Source organism: Protomyctophum parallelum (assembly GCF_964188405.1).
Source record: "Protomyctophum parallelum genome assembly, chromosome: 9".
Taxonomy (NCBI): Eukaryota; Metazoa; Chordata; class Actinopteri; order Myctophiformes; family Myctophidae; genus Protomyctophum; species Protomyctophum parallelum.
Genome location: NC_139706.1, coordinates 28,791,032 through 28,813,125, shown reverse-complemented (window position 1 = coordinate 28,813,125; position 22,094 = coordinate 28,791,032). Strand labels below are relative to the sequence as shown.

The 22,094-nt window shown below is 39.6% G+C and overlaps 1 protein-coding gene across 1 annotated transcript in view; it reads left to right on the top strand.

Moving 5' to 3' along the window:
- The window catches only part of LOC310865116 (Golgi SNAP receptor complex member 1), a 39,577-nt gene extending 21,314 nt beyond the window's left edge, over positions 1-18,263 (top strand). The window contains exons 7-9 of the mRNA XM_083774120.1: positions 10,692-10,721; positions 14,292-14,374; positions 16,271-18,263. Coding sequence (XP_083630246.1) covers positions 10,692-10,721; positions 14,292-14,374; positions 16,271-16,395 — 238 coding nt within the window. The 3' untranslated portion in view covers positions 16,396-18,263. The remainder of the gene's footprint in view (positions 1-10,691; positions 10,722-14,291; positions 14,375-16,270) is intronic.
- The last annotated feature ends 3,831 nt before the right edge of the window (positions 18,264-22,094 follow it).

Genomic DNA, 22,094 nt, shown 5'->3' with positions numbered 1-22,094 from the left:
CCCCCACACGGTAACTCTGTCATTTCTCGACCGTTTCGGACACAGGGTGGCTCGCAGGAACTGGGTCACCACTTACTTCACACGGGTGTCATTACTTGCGCAAGCAGAGCGCGCAAGTAATGTGATCGGCCTGGTCCATTTGTCGTGACAGCCGTTCCGCCATTTCAGGACCCCCCCAGAAAAACATCAAATCTGTGCCCGTATTGCTGGACCAATGATGACGAAATGACCATATTTCTTACGTCATCATTTAGAGCTAGTCATACACGTATTTCTTACGTCATCATTTAGAGCTAGTCATACACATACGTGTATGACTAGCTCTAAATGATGACGTAAGAAATATGGTCATTTCGTCATCATTGGTCCAGCAATACGGGCACAGATTTGATGTTTTTCTGGGGGGGTCCTGAAATGGCGGAACGGCTGTCACGGTTTTTGGACCAAAGTGACCACAGAATACCGCTAATCAACTTACAACTACACACTTTATACAGTATAGAGTATAGAGTATATATGTATACATATATAGTATATGCCTATATACTATATATATACTATATATATTTCTTACGTCATCATTTAGAGCTAGTCATACGTATACTATATACATAATCAATAAAAAATAATTTACCAAATTGTGCCTGATCTGCTGGGACCAGAGTACGTGGTGTGTATGTAAGAAATATGGTCATTTCGTCATCATTGGTCCAGCAATACGGGCACAGATTTGATGTATGACTAGCTCTAAATGATGACGTAAGAAATACGTGTATGACTAGCTCTAAATGATGACGTAAGAAATATGGTCATTTCGTCATCATTGATCCAGCAATACGGACACAGATTTGATGTTTTTCTGCGTAAGCCTCAAATGTGTGTGTATGTGTATGACTAGCTCTAAATGATGACGTAAGAAATAGAACTGCAGCATCACTCCCAATCACTCCCAATCTTCCGCCGTAGCCTGAAAACCCACCTTTTCAGACTCCATCATGGCCCATAGCACTTACCCTACCCCCTTAGATAGCATTTATGTTGCCTTAGATAGCATTTGATACAGACTTATAGCATGTTATGTAGACAGCACTATAATTGTATTGTATTTAGTCATAGCACGCCATAGTACATATGTATAGCATAGTAGTAAATATGTATAGTTTATATGTATATATAGTATTATATGTATAGTGTATGTATAGTTTCATTATATGTATGTATAGTTTCATTATATAGATATTCCACTGTTACTTTCTTAGCTTACGCATGTTTCATGATAAATGCTTTTATGTGATGTATTCCCATGCTTTTGTTCTTGCTTAAATGTAAGTCGCTCTGGATTAAGAGCGTCTGCTAAATGCCTAAATTGTAAATTGTAAATATGGTCATTTCGTCATCATTGGTCCAGCAATACGGGCACAGATTTGATGTTTTTCTGGGGGGGTCCTGAAATGGCGGAACGGCTGTCACGGTTTTTGGACCAAAGTGACCACAGAATACCGCTAATCAACTTACAACTACACACTTTATACAGTATACTATATATATACTATATATATTTCTTACGTCATCATTTAGAGCTAGTCATACGTATACTATATACATAATCAATAAAAAAATAATTTACCAAATTGTGCCTGATCTGCTGGGACTAGAGTACGTGGTGTGTATGTAAGAAATATGGTCATTTCGTCATCATCGGTCCAGCAATATGGGTACAGATTTGATGTATGACTAGCTCTAAATGATGACGTAAGAAATACGTGTATGACTAGCTCTAAATGATGACGTAAGAAATATGGTAATTTCGTCATCATTGATCCAGCAATACGGGCACAGATTTGATGTTTTTCTGCGGATGAGGAAAAGATATAGAGAAAAAGATATAGGTGGGGGAGTTATGTTTGCTATAAAAGAAGATATTTCCATTGAAGAAATTCCAACTGAAAGCAGGATATTAGAGAAAGTAGAACATATATGTATACATGTAAAAGATAAAAATCTATATATCATTCTTATGTACAGATCACCTAAAACAGAGCTTTCAAAATTAAACACATTTCTCGAATACATGGTACAGTATATATCATCTCCGACTTCTGCAATTTTGATAATAGGAGATTTCAATGAAGACCATAATACTAAGATAGAAAGAAGTATAAAGACCTACATGTCAAAATTAGGCTTTAAACAATTAAATACAAATCCAACTACAGATTACGGAAATATTTTAGATCATGTATATTTTAACAAATGTGAAAGTATTATTATAGAAATTGAAGTTAGAGACACATATTACTCTGACCATGATTTAGTATTAATATCACTATAGTCTAACATGAAATAGATTTAAAATTAAAATTAAATTTTTAATTCAGTTTATATACTTTTTTTTATAGGCGTTTACATACATAAATTAGATAGGTAGTAAATAGTTACACCTAATAATTACACATTTCAAATGTTCCTTCACAGAGATATTGAGATTCCACCGTTTACAGAAAAAGTATACTGTATAACATATTTTAATTCAGTTTATATACCTTTTTTTTTCAACACATATAAGTGATTTATTTTTCTCTGAATAAAAAAGGGATCCAGAATATATCTACAACGATAAAACAGTATTTCTTATATAGATAGAAACTAGAATCATACTTAATACTAAATGTTTACATGTATAGTAGGTAGCAAATAATTACATCTAAACATTAATCATTTCAAACATTCCTTCACAGAGATACTGAGATTTGGCAGTTTACAGCGGGCGAAAACATTACATGCGCGCTCTGCTTGCGCACTAGTTGGCCATTTATGGCCTACTAGTGTGCAACAAGCAAGTATGCACTCGACAGAGTGCAGTTCTAGTTCTTTTTTAATCTGGACAGGTGTCAGATTAGCCAATTTTCCATTATGGGGACTGGGGAGGGGGTTGTAGGATTTAAATGGAAATATTGCCAATTTGTTTGCCCCATTGTTCTGATGTGAGGACATCATATACTATATACTGTATATATAAAGTGTACATTATATATATATATAAAGTGTACACTCCTGACGTCAAGCGTGTGTTCAAATGGGCAAAGTTTTCTTGGAAGTATATAATCTCCATCAGACCAAAGTCATGGAAGGCTCAGTTTAATACTGTACCTGCACCCAGCTAGTTTTATGCTGGTTGGGTGCAGTACCACGCCGATCCGCAAACATGTTATGGTAATATGAAGGTTGGGAACCCCTGATATAGAGCACCACAAACAATGTCACCTATACACCCATTTGGCATAACCCACATCACCCAAGAAAATCACAAGAAATCACCCATGACAAGGTGCATGATTTCGAAAACACAGGACATGATAAGTCCAAAGTGCCTAGGGACTCTGCAAGGCAGGGGCGTCCTACTCCCTGAGCCAGGCTTGCACTACTACTAACGGACTTTTCCCCAGTGAGGGGTGGGAGGGGCTGGGGGGGGGGGGGGGGTGCAAGGCAAGATACATGTCAGATCGCATCGGATAATCCCCACATAGCCTACAACAACTTCCATGAACCAAATTCACTGTAGCCTTTTCATAAATGTCAACACCAAAGTAGTAGTAGTAGTTGTGAATTAGCAAACAGGAAATTATAATGACACCCTGCCATTGTTCACCATCTCAGCAGCATACCTCACATCAGTATTATGTACTAGTCCGGTGCCCTTGCACCGGACAACTCCAAACTGCAAGTTGGGAATGCATCAGAGGCAGTACATGTATTGTTTTTTTTTTTTTAAGTACATTTTATTCAAAGAGTTTGACATCATATGCAGTTTTCACAGAAAGAGAATACGACTCTTCGTTTTTTACATTTTCTCCCACAACTCCTTTCCCAGTCCTCCCCACCCACCCACCATCTTTCCCCATGAGGCCAGACATATAAACAACATACAAACACAGGTATAAAAAACAATAATTTGAGTACAAAGCAATACACACAACATACAGACATACTAAGACACAAAGAAAGGGATCACATGGTTATGGTTAATAAACAACTTCAATGGGGGGTAAGATTAACAATAATACAAACAGGTAAATAAAAATAAAACAAAGTAATATTAAATAAAAATAATTATATATATATATATATATATATATATAAATAATAAAAAAAAGAAAAACTATATATATATACATATAAAGAGATAAAGCGCTTAATTGGCTAATTTCTCGACTCTCATGTGTAATGATTTCCGACATATTATGCTATATATATTGCACCAAGTAGAGATCCGCACACCAACACCATGTGTCTTCAGTCAGGTGAAAGTGATTCTAAACTGCTTACATACGATATTAAAGGTTGCCAATGGTTGTACCTCGAATTGTGAATTTGATCTTTTCAAGTTTCAGAAAGGACATAACATCAATCAACCATGATTTAGCCGAGGGAGGGGACTCAGCCTTCCACTGTAAAAGTATCCTCCTGCAGGCGATTAATGAGGCGAAGGCAATAACATTAAGTTGCTTTCTGGGTAAAACTACATCCTCCTCCGGGATTCCAAAAATTGAAATTTGGGGGCAAGGCAAAATGGTTGTCTCCAGCACTTCAGAAATTATGTCAAAGAAAGATTTCTAGAATGGTATCAATTTGGGGCAAGACAAGAACATGTGGGACAGATTCCCTGGTGATTGTGAACATCTATCGCAACTATCCGTCATGCCCGGATATATTTTAGATAACCTTGCTTTACTGTAATGAGTTCTGTGGAGAACTTTAAACAGAATGAGGCTAAGCCTAGCACAGGAAGAGGAAGAATGAACCCTCTCCGTTGCCTGCTCCCACCACTCATCTGAAAATGCGATTCAATGCGATGGAAATTCGGCCTCCCAGCCTGCCCTGATCTTATCCAAACCCGGGTCTCTGCGGGGGATAGTCTCATAGAGACAAGAAACAACACCTCTAGCTAGGCTTGCTGCAGGCATAAAGACCTCCACACCCGACCGCATAGTTAACTGCGGGAATGTTGGAGAGTGGGTTTTAACAAAGTGTCGAACCTGAAAATAACTAAACCGGTCAGATTGTCGCAGGTAATAGGTTGCACACAAATCTCCAAATTCTGCAAATTGGCCATCTATATACAAGTCTCGGAAAGTACATGTATTGTTGAAGTTTGATATGGGCCATTCTACCGAATTGGTTCAAATTGCAGTCCCACAATGAAAAAAAAAACAATTTAGTGTTCAGACTTTTCACTGTAGTAATGTCATAGTGTGGTCTAATTTATCACAATACATATACAATACAATAATTGAGATAATATAAAATTAAATATATAAAAACCATCCTTGTTATGTTACTTCCTATTGGAAGGTGCCTGTCCCAAGACTCCCAACCTCTAACCCCTAAATTTCAATTCATGAAAAATAAATATATGTTTTGTAATACTCCCATTTGATTTATTTTATAGGGAAGTTGAAATTATGTTAGTTATATTAGTTTGGTGTGCGGGCTGTACACACACGTGTGTCTGTGTGTCTCTCTGTCTGTGTGAGACAGAGAGAGAGAGAGAGGGTTTATCACAGTACGTGGGTTCTAATGAGTAATTTAATGACTGCAGCAGACTTGAGCCCCATCCTACAGGGGAAAGGCAAGTCACCCAGTGCAGCAACACTGCAGACACACACACACACACACACACACACACACACACACACACACACACACACACACACATGCAAACCAATAGCTAAAGCCTCTCTCCCCTTCAGTGCAACTTTATCCTGATAGAACGTGCAATGTATAAATCCTGTGGCCCATCTCATTGATGCATATGAAAACGCCATGAATCAGTATTTGCCGCAGCTCACAGCACCTCCCCTCCCTATGTATGCCTCTATATAAGCTGTGATTTACAGGGTGTGCACCATGAGCAGACGGGCAACAGCTGAGGGTTCACTTTTCTCTTCCAGCTGCCCCTGTATTGCCTCTCCCACCTTCGTGTAGAAGCAGGGCTATTTTTTTTTTTTGCAAATGTTGTACCGCTGTCATACAAAAACTATAAAATAGTGAATTTATGGATGGGGGGGAAGCAATTCCAGGCCCAGGCTACGATAATGCTATTTATTTTCAGCAACATCCTGATATAAGAAAATGTGTAGACTATAGAAACTATTATATAAGTATTACGGCATGATATCAACCCAACTTTAGAAAATAATCCAGGGAATCGAGCATTAAAAGCTGTTAAGCATTAACAAATCGTTACATAAATACATCAATAAGTAGATCAAGACATGGATTGGCCCATGACAAATGCCATGTGTCAATACTTGACCACTCCAATGACCTGGACAAGATTACCAACCACCCATTGAAGTAAAATTGGATCAGAACAATTTCATTGTTATCTCCGTGTTACCGGAATGGCATGAGGCTGGGGATTATGTCGTGTAGGCCAATGAAGAACTGGCCATGGCCATGGATTCTTTGGATCATTCCCATATACAGTTTGTAGGTCCTGCCCTTTTCCGCCATTCTGTTCCGGGTGCAGGCCAAGGACTGTATAAAGAGGACAGGAAGCGAAGACCGTAAGGGCGCCGCCATGTTGCTCACATGGTGCTCCATGGAAGGAAAGAAACATGCGCAATGGGCTTTATGCAGCCAACACTTCCGCGTTCAGCTTCCTTGGTCTGCAACTGCGCATGTTTCTTTCCTTCCATGGAGCACCATGTGAGCGCCCGTACGGTCTTCGCTTCTTGTCCTCTTTAGACAGTCCTTGGTGCAGGCATGAGAGTCCGAAAGTCATTAGTCTGAAACCCTACCAAAACACTAACCTAACCCTAACCGCACACGGGCAGCTGTGCAATAAAGAAATAAAAACACAGACTGCACAAAAAGGGGAAATAAACAATACAACAACAAACACACAAAAGAAAATATAACACATCAAAGTAAATCATGTAATCTACAGAGAGGAAAAAATAAGATAATTCTTTAGATGTTTCTTGAATATTGGCAAGGATAATGAGGATTTAAGTGACGCATCTAGGGAATTCCATAGATGAGGGCCTCTAAATTTGATGAAAGATTGATGTTTGGAAGTGCGACAATAGGGTAATTCAAAATCATCTCTTTGCCTTGTGGGGTGGAGTGAATGTCAGAAGTAACACGGAAAAAATTGTGAAACATAAATAAACAGGTCTGAAAAACATTTACTTTGTCAATGGGTGATAGTGAATATTTAATAAAGAGTAATTTAGTGAGATTTGTTGAATATGTAGCAGCCCAGACAATATTACAGTAAAGAATTAGTGTTAAATGACATGATGGCCTTATATCAAACATACATGCTCAGTCTTTTAATTAATACATTTGCAACTATTTGAATAAAGGTTGTACACATCAGTGAAATTAACCACTAAATCCCTAATTGAGAGAGTGCAAGCCACCACAGCTCATGAAACATATAGGCTGCATGGCTAACAGGGGTTAGTGCTTCCCCTACCATATCTCTCCTTTCTCTGGCTCTATGACTTATACACCCATGAAAAATGGAAAATATAAATTTCATTGAGTGTATACCATTTGGAATTATACCAATCGGTTGAGATTTGGCTGATTATAGCCAAAGTTAGATATCAACTTTTTGCTCACGTGCCATTGGGACTGTGGCGGCTATACTTGTGAGGACCTCTGCTTGGATTCATGGTGAGTGCGCACCATTATACATAATTGACACATTATAAACAAGTTTACTTTACCTCCTCATTGTCCTCAGTGTTTGGGACGGGACATGCGTAGGCCTGTATCATGTGCTGTCTGCGTACATATAAGCGCTGCGCTCCAGTGAAATTGTGCGGCTTGAGAAAAAATTAATTAATTTGTGTTGGATAAGGGCTTATTGGTGGGTTTTCCGTAGATATTAAGGACTAGTTAGGGTGTGTTTTAGCCGGCGGCGGCGGCGCCGAATTGTAGCATGGACTGGACAAATCTCTTCTTGGCTGGAGGGTGCTTCATCATCGTAGTCAAATGGAAATAAATCCTGTACTGTACTGTATGCAACATTTATACGCTCTACCTGGCAGCAGAACAAAAGCCACCTTAATAGCATTTGAATGCCCATGGGCAGCGGCCCAACACCTATCTGGCCCAAGCGCCCACAACCCCCCGTAAAGGTATGTGACTTACAGTGACTACGTGCATGAAAACATGACCACTGGCCTGGGGAAGGGACATTTCAGTCAGGACAGTGGGTGCATATTCTGCTTCTGCATATTGATATTGGGGCCGCTTATTATTTTGCCCGTGGGTGCTTCTGCGCCTGAGCACCCCCGGAGTTGACGCCGCTGTCCGTGGCCATGTGTGTGTGTTCGCTGGGGGTCCGTGGTCATGTGTGTGTGTTTGCTGGGGGTCCGTGGGCGTGTGCGTGTGTTTGCTGGGGGGCCGTGGGCATGTGTGTGTGTTCGCTGGGGGTCCGCGGGCGTGTGTGTATCATCTTCTACAAGATGATAATTATCAATGCAGGTCACTCAGATATCAACTTAATCATCAAAATGATTTGACTTGGGTTTTCTGGTTTAGTGTCCTTTATTTCATAACTAAGGTTGAACTGTTGGACTAAATTAAACATTCTGCAAAACCCTAATTCCTTCCACATCTACAGTAATAGCTCATCAAACTGCCCCTCTCTCATTGCTCTCTTTACACTCATAATTCTTGACAAGCTAAATATTGCCACAACTCTGGAAGAGTGCCCGACTTTTGTTGGAACGCAAAAGTGCTAGCTCAGCACATAGACCTTGATATCAGTAGACATGCTTGCCAGCTAAAAATAACACACACACACACACACACACACACACACACACACACACACACACACACACACACAATGTAATGCTGCCTCCCTCTAACCATAAAATTGGAAGGTCAGACAGAGGGGCGGCTCATTACACACTTGTGGACGTTTCCAGTCATCTATCTGTCTCTTTGAGTACACCAGGTGGCAAAAGATGGCAGTGCCTGCATCCACTGATGCTCCTGGAGCGGCATTCATCATTTTGTGTGTTTGTAGTACAAGCATGTGTAGTTCAAGTATGGATATTTGGGGCATTTGATCCCCTGCCTACACCACAGAAGAGATGATTTCAGGGGGCCAGTTTCGAATTGCAGCCGTCTGTAGGTGCCCTTTGAGAGCGGTTTTGAAGGAGTCAAGGGATTCACATGTCTTAATGACTCTTGGTAGGGTGTTCCACATTGTGGTGGCATAGGAGTGAAATGAATTTAGTCTCTTGTTTGTGCCGAATCTGGGTTGTACATGGTTTGTTGAACTCCTTCTGGTGTTGTGGTTGTGGACCCACACAATTAACCTCTCCAACAAACAGGGCTGTTCCTCTGTAGTCTGAGAGACCAGCAATAGCCATGTCAGCACAGAATCACAGCAATTTTTAACTATTAGTCACACAGTTCTTTCTAACCTTGTTTGCTTAATGTCTTCATCAACCAATGCCATTCTTGAGTCTGAAAATGAATGAAAGCAATGCCAAGTCATTCACAGAGAATGGAGTGAGGTGATTTAAACAGGCTTTAGATTGAGCGGTTTATTACAGAATGTAATGTCTGGAAGGTGTGCTTCAGTGTCAGTCAGATGAGACCATATGGCCTCTTTAGTGGCAACATGCCCATCCAAGCTGGTGATACGTTTGTATTTCTACCCATTTGTGTTTATTTTGGCACTCTTTGTTTTAACATAACTCGTCAATCTTGCTTATAGTTAGTTATATAGTTTTTCAGTAATGAGCAAGCAAACACACTGTTAATCAGTGTACAAACGAGCACTAGGAGGGGAAAATCAACCCGCTTTGTACCACATCACTGCTGAAATGTAATGCCATTTCCCCTGTTTGCTGTGTGACGTTTTTTTTATTAGGAATTTATTGATGGATTTGATACTTCTCTCACAGTATATACTGTACCGTAATACGTCACTTTAGTCAAATTGCAGCAAAGGTGGAAGTCACTCACTGCTTGACATTTTCATAGGTGTGATGCTTATTGAATGCAGCAGTAAAAGTGTTTCATTTAGAGCTCTGAGGCTGACATTTTATATGGCTGAGGTAATTGTGTTGTTTCTTGGTAAGAAAATATATGGCTTTGCTTGTTTCTTCCGTGTTATCCATAAAAAAATGCCATATTTTCTCAGACCTTTCTGGAGTTGAGTCGCTTATATGAGGGAAAGCTATTCTTTGACAGATGAGCTTGTGTGCAGGACATGACATGTAATCAAAGTTTAATACGTTTGTGCTTGACTGCACCAGAAGTGTCAACACTGAGAAGTTATACAGTACTCATACAGTTGCATCAGGAATCCACAGTAGTAGGGCTGTTCGATTTTGCCTAAAAATAAAATCCCTTTTAGTTTTTCTCTCTCAAATATACATCATATGCTGATATGCTTTTATTGTACCATAGTTTGTAGTTAGTAGTTAGCCATCGACATCCCAAATACAGACAAGCTAAACTAGGGTCCCAAAAGGGGCTAAGAATCCCTGAGGTCCACGTCACGGACCCCACTTTGAGTTTGACTTTTTAGTATTATATTGCTGCATTCCTTTCGCAATTATTATAATAACATATAGTAGCTAACTAGTGACCAATGTTTTCTCTCTTCTCCCCTTTTCCTCTTTCTCCCTCTCTTTCCTTGTTTACAGTTCTGACCGGCTGATGGATGACACAATAAGGTGAGACATCACTTCTGTCATTTAAGGTTGCTGATATCACACATTTTGCCATAATAAGATTTGATTTGATTGAGGGGCTTACAGTAGATAGGATGATCACTTATATCAGTGCACAAAGTAGCCGTTGCTTAGCCAGACATTGTCATCTCGGGTATAGTGTATATATACCATACAGACAATCAGACATGATCAATTAAACAAATTGAATAGTAGAATTTAGAAGCTAATCCTTGCATGTTAAAATCAACATGCTGATGACTTTTTGTGTTGACCGTTAAATGCAATTAGTTGACAGCTAACCCGTATAATGTAAAGAGTGCACTAGACTTGAGTGCCGCATCATGTTTAGATTAATTTATGTATTTCTATAACCGTTAATCATTTAGTGAGTTTGCTGATTCAGCACTTTGGAAATGTATCTCTAAACAATTAACAAGCTATTATTTTATATCCTCAAGTGAAATGCTATGTGGAAAAACATGGACTAGTTTAGTTTATTAGGATCCCTAATTCCCTAGTATGTTATAATTTTGAGTGCAACCCAAGTAGGTACTTTTTATAAGAAACGCAGAGGGCAGGACACTGAAGAACAGGGCACTGTGGAGCTGTCAGATTTGGATAAAAGGATTAAGTGCAACATTTGTAGAGACTGCACTGTCAGCTGTCCAGTAGTAGTGTAGTATAATAGTAGATGGAAAAGAATACATCTCAGATTACAGAAAACCACCATGGGCATAAACAGGACGGTGTACTACTATACATTTCAGTGCAAACTGACAATAACGTACTATATCATATCATATATCATACCAATTTGATGAACAAAAATATTCACACTTTATCATCAAATATGATTATCCACGTTTGGTGAATGAAGCCAAATATCATCAATCATTATGCTTGTGTTTCATTGGGGTACAAGGTACTCTTTAAAAAAAAACAAAAGTGATGGCTGATGGCAGCTCACAAGGCTGTAAAAAGAAAGGACCTGTTGCACTGTTCAATATGGACAAACTGCAACCATGATGTGGGATGTGCATTTAAAAACATTTTGCTGAATGAAAGTACATTTTGCAAAGAATAATGATCTGAACTAATGTTTTCACTTTTCATTGATTACAATGTATTGTTGCACATTGAATTAATAGATCAATCTAAACATATTGGATTGTTTCTTCATACACAGAGGAAAAAAGGGTAGTTGTTAATTTACTGTACATCAGTTCTTCCACTGTGTAACGTATCCGATCCTACAGACCTGTAGCCTATCTTCAGCCAATTTTACTTCCTGTTTCCCTCCCTAATTTTATTATCAAACCACATAATGGTTGTGATTTTGTATTAAATGTCATATCGTAATGGTAACCAGGCAGACTAGATTGATTCTCCGACTCACAACAGTGATGTAAAGAAATAATAATAATAAACATTAACGCAAAAGCAAGTACAGTGACATCTCAGAGTAAGTAAAATCCAAAACGGTAGAGCCTAGATTTGTTTAGCTTTTGTGTAATTATTACACATCAGAGCTGGGATGTCATATCAACAATTCTTTTTAAATTTCACATCATGATGATTACAATGCCTATATAGCTGTTGGAGTCAGCAAATGTGTTTCTCCTCACTGTGAACATGATCCACAGCTGTGAGATGTCCCTGGCCTGAGCTGGGGACTGTCAGCAACTTTAACCCTCAAGGGATGGCATGGGATCATCGCTATCTGTCATATCATCTCTTTCTGTCTATCCCTCTCTCTCCATATCTCTGTAGACTACACACACCCTCACACATCGAGACCCTTGTTTTTGCAAGCTACTTAAACATACAATGATGCAACCTAACTCTAACACACAAATTGTCTATGTTTGTGTTCACAGGTTTTGATGTCTTTGGGTGTGTATATAGACACTCACTCACATGCTATTTTATTGTTTGGAGGTTTTACCGATATGCTTTTTTATAAGTTGCCAGCTAGATGTAAACATCCTTGTTTACCTAGAGGTAACATCTATGTCATCCATTGGGACCCTGTCACCCAGGACTAGAGGTAGCTTGTCTTCCATTGGGACCCTGTCGCCCAGGACTAGAGATACTGTAGCTTGTCCCCAGGGCTGACTACTTACAGTAACTGCTTGGCACGTGGCTGAGGCCTCACTGTTGTATCATCAAACCTGCAAGTGCAAATCAATTAGAGCCAACCTTGTTTGTTAATCTTACTTACACTATATGCCTAGATATGTCATCTGCTTATGCTCCAGCTGGTGTGAGCTGCATGAATTAAAGAAGTCTTAGCGGGATGGCGTTTTAAATGGGGCCGGGCTCCTGAAGCCTTCACACTGCTAAAATAAGATGGAGAATTAGTGTGCTGTGAAATAGACTTTTTGATTTATTAGCACTTCACAAAAAATCCTGCGAATGAAAGGGACCATGGCCTCTTTAAGTTACTGTGTTGTATCCAGATGGATTTAAACAGATTTAGTTAGCCCTCTGCCCAATTATAATATCTCCCGAATTAGCCTGTATGCGGCAAAACATTTTAGCGTCTTCTACGATCAAACTTTCTATAGTGAGAGTGGATAGCGTTGAAGGAGTAGGATGCAGTAGCAGCTGGTTTCTTCTGTCTTATCACTCGGCATCACCAGCTCCAGTGAGGGGCTGAGATGTGGGCTTTAGCAGTTGATATTGATTAGCTTGTGTAACCGATGCCACAGAAGCAGAGTGAAGAGGCTGGGCTTTTCCTGCCAATTGCCCAGATGCACTTTCCTGCCTTCAAAGATGCTGAAGCCTCACTTCGAGGGTGAGAAGTACATTATGATGGCAATTCTATACGACTATAAATTCAGGGCCAAACTGTACTGCACTACTTACACACATATTCTGTACCACATACACCCATGTATAGACACTTATGCCTGATTAAACTAGAACAGTGCCCGTTGGGGGGTGATCAGGCCTTTTGTGGCGGTTCTGGACAACTTTGGGTCCGACCGACTCTGGGCACAGCACTCCCTGTGGGGATGTGGATCGCGTGTGATGAATTTGAAGTCTGTGGAACGAACGGTTCTCGAGTTACGTGGATTACAGACGTACTGTACATACACACAGACTTGGTGCATTTATAGATAGATAGATAGATGGGTGTCATGTGACAAAAATAGCTTCTGATGTTGTAGATCTTTTTTATCTATTTCTGGTGTGTGATACCGATGCACGGCTACGTGAAAATCAGGCACAGAAACACTAAGCTGAAGGAAAATACCACTGACTCTTCTTACACCCAACAAGAATCATTCTCTGCAGGCTGGGATCTCCTGCATTTACTACTACTTCTCGTCCAATTGTAACCTCATTTTGAATGATCACTCCTTCCATAGCTGCACTACTAATGGTGTTTCCACCACTATTGTCCATTCGCTAGGCAGGTTAATGACACTTGTGGGACCTATCGCATTTTTTTTGTGCATGGTTGAAAGCATTTTACAACCATGTGGAGATGAGAACTGCAATGTTATGTTTCAACATATTCTCTCTCTCTCTCTTGTGCCACCCCCCACTCCCCTTCCTCACCAGTATTGCCATGGCAACCAAGGAAAACATGACCTCACAAAGGGGAGTGCTGAAGTCCATCCAGAGCAAGGTCAACACTTTGGCCAGTATCCTTATGGCAGTGGTTTTCAATCGTTTTGTGCCCAATGGTCACACCAAAGGTCAAGACACACCTCTGTTTTCATCTGTGTTGTCATTCATCAGTGCAAAATAGCCTCTATAACATGTGTTATCACTCTGTACACATGAAAAAAGTAAAAATGAAAATAGACAATTTACAATAATTCAAATCTCTGTGATGTGACACATGATGATGAGAAAGATCCTTTGCTGGAAATTGAAAATAATCTATAAAGTTCATGGTGTGTTGGTGGTTCTATACTTTAACTAGAAAATAGCACCCTTTGGGCAAAACGTTTTTTAATGAATCACAGAGCAAGTTGTTTCATATAGTTATTCCCTCCTTATTTTCCACAACCAAAATGAACCATGAACAAATTAAACACAGACTTTAGTGGTGATGGGAATGGAATTTATCCTACTTCTGACGATAAATTGACATCCATTGTGTGTGATTGGTCTGACACTATTGCTGTTACACACCAGCACCACAGTCACAAAATAAACTAGAAAGAGGCAATTCTGGGAAATTGCAAAGTGTGGTTGCCTACATCGCACCTGTCGAAAATGGAATTGCTTTTGGCTCTGCGTTGATTAAGCCACCCTCGACATGTGATTCATATTTGGGATGGATCGGACATTCCGTGCGTGAATTGTGGCTTTTTTTGTAAAATAGGCCCCTCCCACTCACTTCGGAAGCTGATTACAGACGAACGATACGGAATATCGAAATTCTGACTGTGCTGTTTTAATCGGATAGGTCCCGAGATCATGTGTAACGATTTCTGTGAGATTTGGACAAAATATGTAGGTGGAGGATCCAAAAGTGTGTTTTGAACAAAATGCAAAATGGCGGGAAATCTATCTAGACGCAAATGGGCGTGGCCTATATGGGGAGATGCGTCATGACCCAAGGAATCCAGGGAAAAAAACATTTTTAGATTTTACGACCTACGGTTCAAGAGTTATACCCCAAAACGTAAAGTTGGCTGTTATAGAGCCACCATGAGGCCGACCGATATACTTCTACGGTAATTAATTTTAGTAATTATTATGAATTTCTCCTCCAAGTCTTGTAAGTATAGCCCTTACGGTCTCAGAGGAAAAAATACTTGAAAGTGAGTTTTTGCATTTTCCCATTAATGTCTATGGGGAAATGTAATGCACTAATTAATTAATATCAATTAAACTATCCAACAAATGTCTTAGCAAAATACAAGCACACGATTCACGATTCCCGTCGTTTTGACATACAGTATGGCTCGAGTGCGTGCGACAACTGTGGGAGGAGTAACACGACAAAATAAAGTTTATCTAGTATAAAAAGAACCAAGAAAATAAATAAAAGGGCAGAAAAGCAATAGTATGGTTGCCCATAGGCAACCACACTAACTACAGTCTACTGTAGGGTGTCATTATACAAATATAATAAGCTACAACAAACATGGCAAATAATTAATGGAATTGTGTTAAAGCACGTCGGACATTGATGACAAACAGTGACGTATACACTTCCAGAGCCATTGAGATAGAACAGTTGCAGCAATGAGGCTACGTTTGTGACCCGATGGAGTGAAAGGAGATCTATCTCAATGGCTCTATACAATGCAGCATTGGGCGGCAGTTCTGATGGGCAGTGGTCAAAATATTGGCCTAAAATGGAATATTACATAAACTGTACAATGTCTGACAAAAGTACCGGTACTTTGTCAAAGGGCAGACCCCATGAACAATGTTTGTGCCAAGTAAGTTCGGAGCCAATTGGATAATAGAAGTCGCACAAACAAACCAAAATTGTAGCATAATATATGAGAAACGTGAACTTTTTTTTTAACCTGTCATTTAGTATATTTTTAATGTCCCTTAACATGCACGTCTTCTAGACCGTTTCCCAGCCATCAACAACCTCATCCAACGAGTCAACCTGCGGAAGAGGCGAGACTCCCTCATCCTCGGTGGAGTCATTGGTGTCTGCACAATTCTGCTGCTGCTCTATGCTTTGCACTGACCAACAGGCCCCGTGGTCAATAGCTTTTGTAAAGGAAGTGGATTTACTCTGCTCTGTGGAGCTCGGAAGCTTCCAGGAAACGACGCCTGGTGATTGGAGAACTCTGGAGGCTGTTGAGCAGTTTCATCCCATCAGCCAACCAAGCTACCTGATTTGTACTTGTACTGGGACAAGAAGAGGACTGGTGGTTGGGTGCTGTTCTACCACCAGTCAGGGATCAGAGAGACCAAAATGTACTTATAGGACTAGATATTAACCACTTTAACCCTGGCATCCCAATTTTGGGCATGTCATACGTGAAGTGTAAAAAGTCTAAAATGAAAGGTTTGTGGTTAAGTGGTTAAATAGTTATATATTGATAACACTCACTTGGAGAAAGACTTTGTGCCGAGCTTGGCCTGAAGAGACTGCTAATCTGATTTTGAATGTCATTGATTTTGAGGTGCAAGGATTTTTAGTTGAATGGTCTTTTAAAGTAATGAAGGGGGACGGTTTAATAATCATCAGTTGTAAAATGTGCATTAATAAATTATTCATATTCAGTATGTACAAAGTGTGGTGTTGTCAGGCACTCAACACTATTTTAGTAGTTTTTATTTGTTCTTAAAGTGTAATGGGTCACTAAGAACTACTAAAATGTACTACATTTTGGGATTACAATACTATAGCAATGCTACTCATGTACTTATGTTGGGGAGCCATATCGTTTACCTCCATATAAATGGAGGTACTGCACCACACACTTTCAATAGCAATGTGGGATATTAATCAAAAACAACCTATGTAAAGCAGATATAAATGACAAAATACTTTGGTTAGGCTGTACATCTGTCATCTGGTAAATTGGGTTTGCGACAACTGTATCAGTCCAAACATCTATAAGTTAATGTGTCATTAGACTGAAGTGTTATTCTTTTATCAATATGTCGTCAAATCAAATATTGGTGGGGAAAGTAATGGAGATTCTTCACTATCAACGTGGTCTATAAATATAATCTGCAAAGGCTGGAATAGCACAGAATCGTTACAGGATTGTTAAAAGGATGTATAGAGGACAGCATTGAATGTAGGCAAATACCAAGAGCAAAACGCAGCATCAATACAGATGACCCCAAATGCAGTAAACCCAAAGATCAAGAGAAAATCAATACAGTATCATTAAGTATTGTCCTCAGAATGGATGTTACTCCAGAGAGTTATTTGTATGTGTACCAAGCAGAGCAACGATGTGTGGCATTGTCCTTGTCTTGTGGCCTGTATAAACTGGCCTTTAGTCATTGAGGACAGAGGGGAGTTCCTTAATTATTGGGTACTCGGACAATGTTGGAGGATTCCAGAGTTGAGGCACCATCCCCAGCCTCAGGGAGAGGTTAAAGTGGTCCCACAGCGGGTTGCTCAATGCTCAATGCTCAGCGTACTCCCTCGGCACCCGGAGGTTGATGTCAGACGATGACCCATCTCAATCATCAGGGCATGCCACTGATGCCACTGCTACTGCCATAGACCTGTTGCCACTGCACTCACTCACGCAACATGTTTACTGAATGTTGTCATTCATCAGTTTGGGTGCTCACATCATTGTCATGATTATCATCATTATTCTTGGCTTTAGACAGCCAACTTGATTCATTGTCCTCATTTACCTCTGGAGGTTCTGTGCAAATTGGAGTAGGATGCATATAACATTTGGCAGGCTTCTTGGAGAGGTACTAGATACTGTATCAGGGTTTTAATTATAGATTTATGAGAGATTTATATATCTATATAGTATAAAATGTCATGTCCACACTGACACTTTACCATACCATTGTTTCTCGTTTACAGAATCCTCAGGCCTGACCTAAAAATTTAAAAGAAATCTTCTAAATCCTCCATTTTCCTGAAATAAATATTTTCACGATTAACCCATTCTGACCTGAGATCAGATTCATACGAGGTTTCCGCCGGACACACACTGGTCTGATGAACCCATTCTGACCTGAGATCAGATTCTAAAAATGTCAGTCGCTCTTCGATTTTTCAAAAATAGCAGACCTACAAGCTCGTATCGCGCCACTCGGTGGCGCGATATGAGCTTGTAGATCTGCTATTTTTCAATAGCTAAAGCATAACATGATGCCGACACCAAAATGGGTGCCCGTTCAGAATGGGTTAAAAAAAAATAGATAAATTATAACAATGTTTAAAACACCAAAAGGGGTTCCCGCCCAGAATGGGTTAAGACCTTGTACTATATTTACCACTCCGAAATGAATTGGAGTAGTCTACGTGATGTTACAGTATGTTCACCTGGAAACAATAGATTATGTAATCACAGATCTAATAGTCAAGACACTCTTTGAAGATGGTTAAAATTATCCTGACAGAAAAGAGAAAACATTGGAAAAAGACTCATCTTGTATAAAAATAGCAGCAAATTATTAAGGTCAGTCTTCAATATAATGTAATTGTTCATGTAAAATAAAGGATTTTTGAATTATATTCTAGGGGTCCTGAATTATTATTTATTTATTATTAACAACCCAAGATGAGTCTTTTTCCAGTGTTTTGTCTTACTTAGCCTATTTCTTGTGGACAGGACTTTAGGACTATTGTGTGACAAATGAGATTTTGAAATCCAGCCGACTGAAGATGGCAGGCTCCAGGACAAGAGGAAAGTATCTCTATTGATTCTCCCAATCCCACTCGGCAGAAAGGCTGGTTGCCGCAGGTGTGCTGAGGAGAGATAATGTTACAGGACTTTGGAGATTGACAGCAGCTCCCCATGATTCTTTAGAAAGCTGACAATCTGGCCTCACCACTGGAAATGCATCACTCTTGTTATGTCACCTGTGTCTGATAAGTCTGTCTCACAATGCGGTCACTACACTAGTTATTAATCATTTCCGTGGACAGTAATAGAAGATGTTCTTATCTAAGGCCTTAAACAGACCGTGAATAGCAAAAGTAGCATAATTACATCTTTCATGCATACCATATGCTGTCCCAGAGGAGGCAACTATAGGTGGCTGACACACATTACAGAAGTACTGGGCCCCAATTACAAAGGTTGATACCTAGTGCTGTGATCTAATTTTGAGTCAAAATTATTATTTTCAACATCTCATACACATAAATCCACTTCAGTGAATACTTACCCATTTAAAGTGTTTTATAGATTCTAACATATATTGCAGTGGTTTCATTAATGATAAATGTGTTCATCTTGTGCCTACATGCAAGCACGTCCTACATTAACATATGTGGATGTACTCAAGAAAGACGCAGGAGCGCAAAGCACCAACGAGCTGGCCAGATGTATGGAGAACCGGCATGACTGGAGTAGGGCTTGTCTGAGAAAGAGAGATAACCATTGGGCTAGGGTGGGCTGCAGCCCGGGGGGGGGCACCAAAAAAAGTTATGTTTAGTTATTGTATATTTATTTAGTATTATGGTTAAAACATTGAGAGCTTCTGCTCTGCTGTCTGCACAGTGACGCTGTAGAAACCTAGGGCGGTATTTTGCGTGTCTTAAGTACCAGGTCTTATTACCTAACTTGAGTAAACTAAAGACCTGGAGGCTTGATCAATGCTCTTTGGCCACTCAGAATAGCCAAATGGCATTGATCATGCCTCCAGGTCTTTAGTTTACTCAAGTTAGGTAATAAGACCTGGTACTTAAGACACGCAAAATACAGCCCATAATGTCGCTGTGCATGGCAGCCTGCCATGCACATAGCGACTATAGTGTATGTCTGCCTGCCTGCCTTTCTTTCTGTTTTCTTTTGGGGGGGGGCTGCCCAGGGCGGCCCTGAAATTTTGTCTAGCCCGTTGGCCCATGGGAGGGTATAAATCCGGGCCATGATGTCTTGTTATTGCTTGTTTGCGCTCTTTAGCTCCGGCCTCCAGCTCATGTCAAATTCAAAAGCCCATTCATAAATTGTTACCAGAAGCAGGGCTGACTTTTATTTTGGTCATACAGTTCAGTATGGAATTAAGAATGGGATATTGGGTTTGGAGTAGACACTGAATGGACTGTTACTGTCTTTAGTGCAATATATTACCTCCCTGTGTGTGCATTAAGGATCTGTTGTGGGTGGCCAAGCTGGGCGTCAAACCATTAATTTGTAATCAGGCATGGAGGGCCCTGACTAAAGTGCAAAATCTGCTAGGAGAGCTTGTGCCTTTTCATAGGCCATCAATTAGTCATATGCATGCTGCCAAGACCATGAAAAATGTAGAATGAATTTATACAGGGAGTTTGCTTGCTAACTTCAGCCCTAATGGTTCCCCTCTTGTCCTGCTCACGGCTGTAAAGTGCCACAGGTAAAGGCTTTGTGAACCATGGTTTTTGTACAAGTTGGTAACACCAGATGGTGATATTCCAGCTGAAAAGCTCACTTTAGTCCCATGCTTGCTATGCTATCAACTTGACTGCAGACATCAAAAGCCAAACAACAATGTATGGACCATGCATGTTAACCTTTATTTCAGGCATGCAAAAATATACTCAACACAGAGAGGGAAAACTGACACATACATTTTTCAGAAGAGGAAATTAGACAATAACATTTAGATGTTATGTTTCAAGTTTTACTGACAACAATGCTTAGACAAGGCAATGTACCCTGGAACAGAAGGGTTCAGTGTTGTAGATTTAGATTAACACTTGACTTAAGTAGGCTACCCTGCAGTTTGTAAATCAGCTTAGTTCCATGAGCACTATTAACTTTGTTTTTCTAATATAGGCTATATGCAGATTTTGCCATTTCATTCATCATTAATTATTATTTTAGTAGTAAGGAGTGTAATAATGAAACTCTTTGGATGCTTTTAGCAAGCTCGGATTGAGGGAATCAGACTTGGAATGGAATAGATTAAATACTATTTTGTTACTGTCCTATAGTGTACTATATTGCTATTGATTGCCCTTTAACTTGAAACATATCTTTTTTTTTTTACTTGCCAAAGGTAGTCTCAAAAACAATGTTGTTTGGAATTGTCATAATTCTTAACAAAATTATGTTCAAACCAAGTCTGATGAATGTCATCTGTAACCATGTGTGAATAATCTTTTTCTCTCTGTTCCACAAAAAACAAAAATGTGCCCTTTAGAAACCCACACTAGTGAAATAAAACGCTGCTGAATGGTCAAAGTTTTCACTTTTAGAAAACTTGTCAGAATTATTCCGGATTCTTATAAAAGTAAAAAAGGAAAACAAAAACAGCATGTACACTTAATAAAAAGTTGTGCTACAATGGTCTTACAAGTTCCTGTCCTGTGTAATTGCAGAATAAAGCTGTAGTTTACCAATATAACAGTCCTGTGTTGCCAAAGGTGACTTCATAGAAAAGTATGAGACATTATTACAGACAATCCATCGTGCTTACAGAGATGCTCTAATTGCTGCCAATCACTCAGTCAAACTCTAAAGGCAATGTTAATTGTTACAGTGATTATTACAGTGATGAATAAAATTAATAATGATAAGTTCTGTTTGGCCCACAGCATGCCTAGATATTGCATATATTATTTTCTGATATAAATACAATAAATACAGTAATACCAATATATAGTGGAGGATACAATTTGTAGGTCAGGGGTAAGGACCTTGTACTATAAAAGGCATTCAGTGAAACAATTGACATATAACAGTCCAATTATTATTATCAGTGGGTAGGATCAGTGGGTAGGATGTATTGTAAGATAGAGCTTGAAGA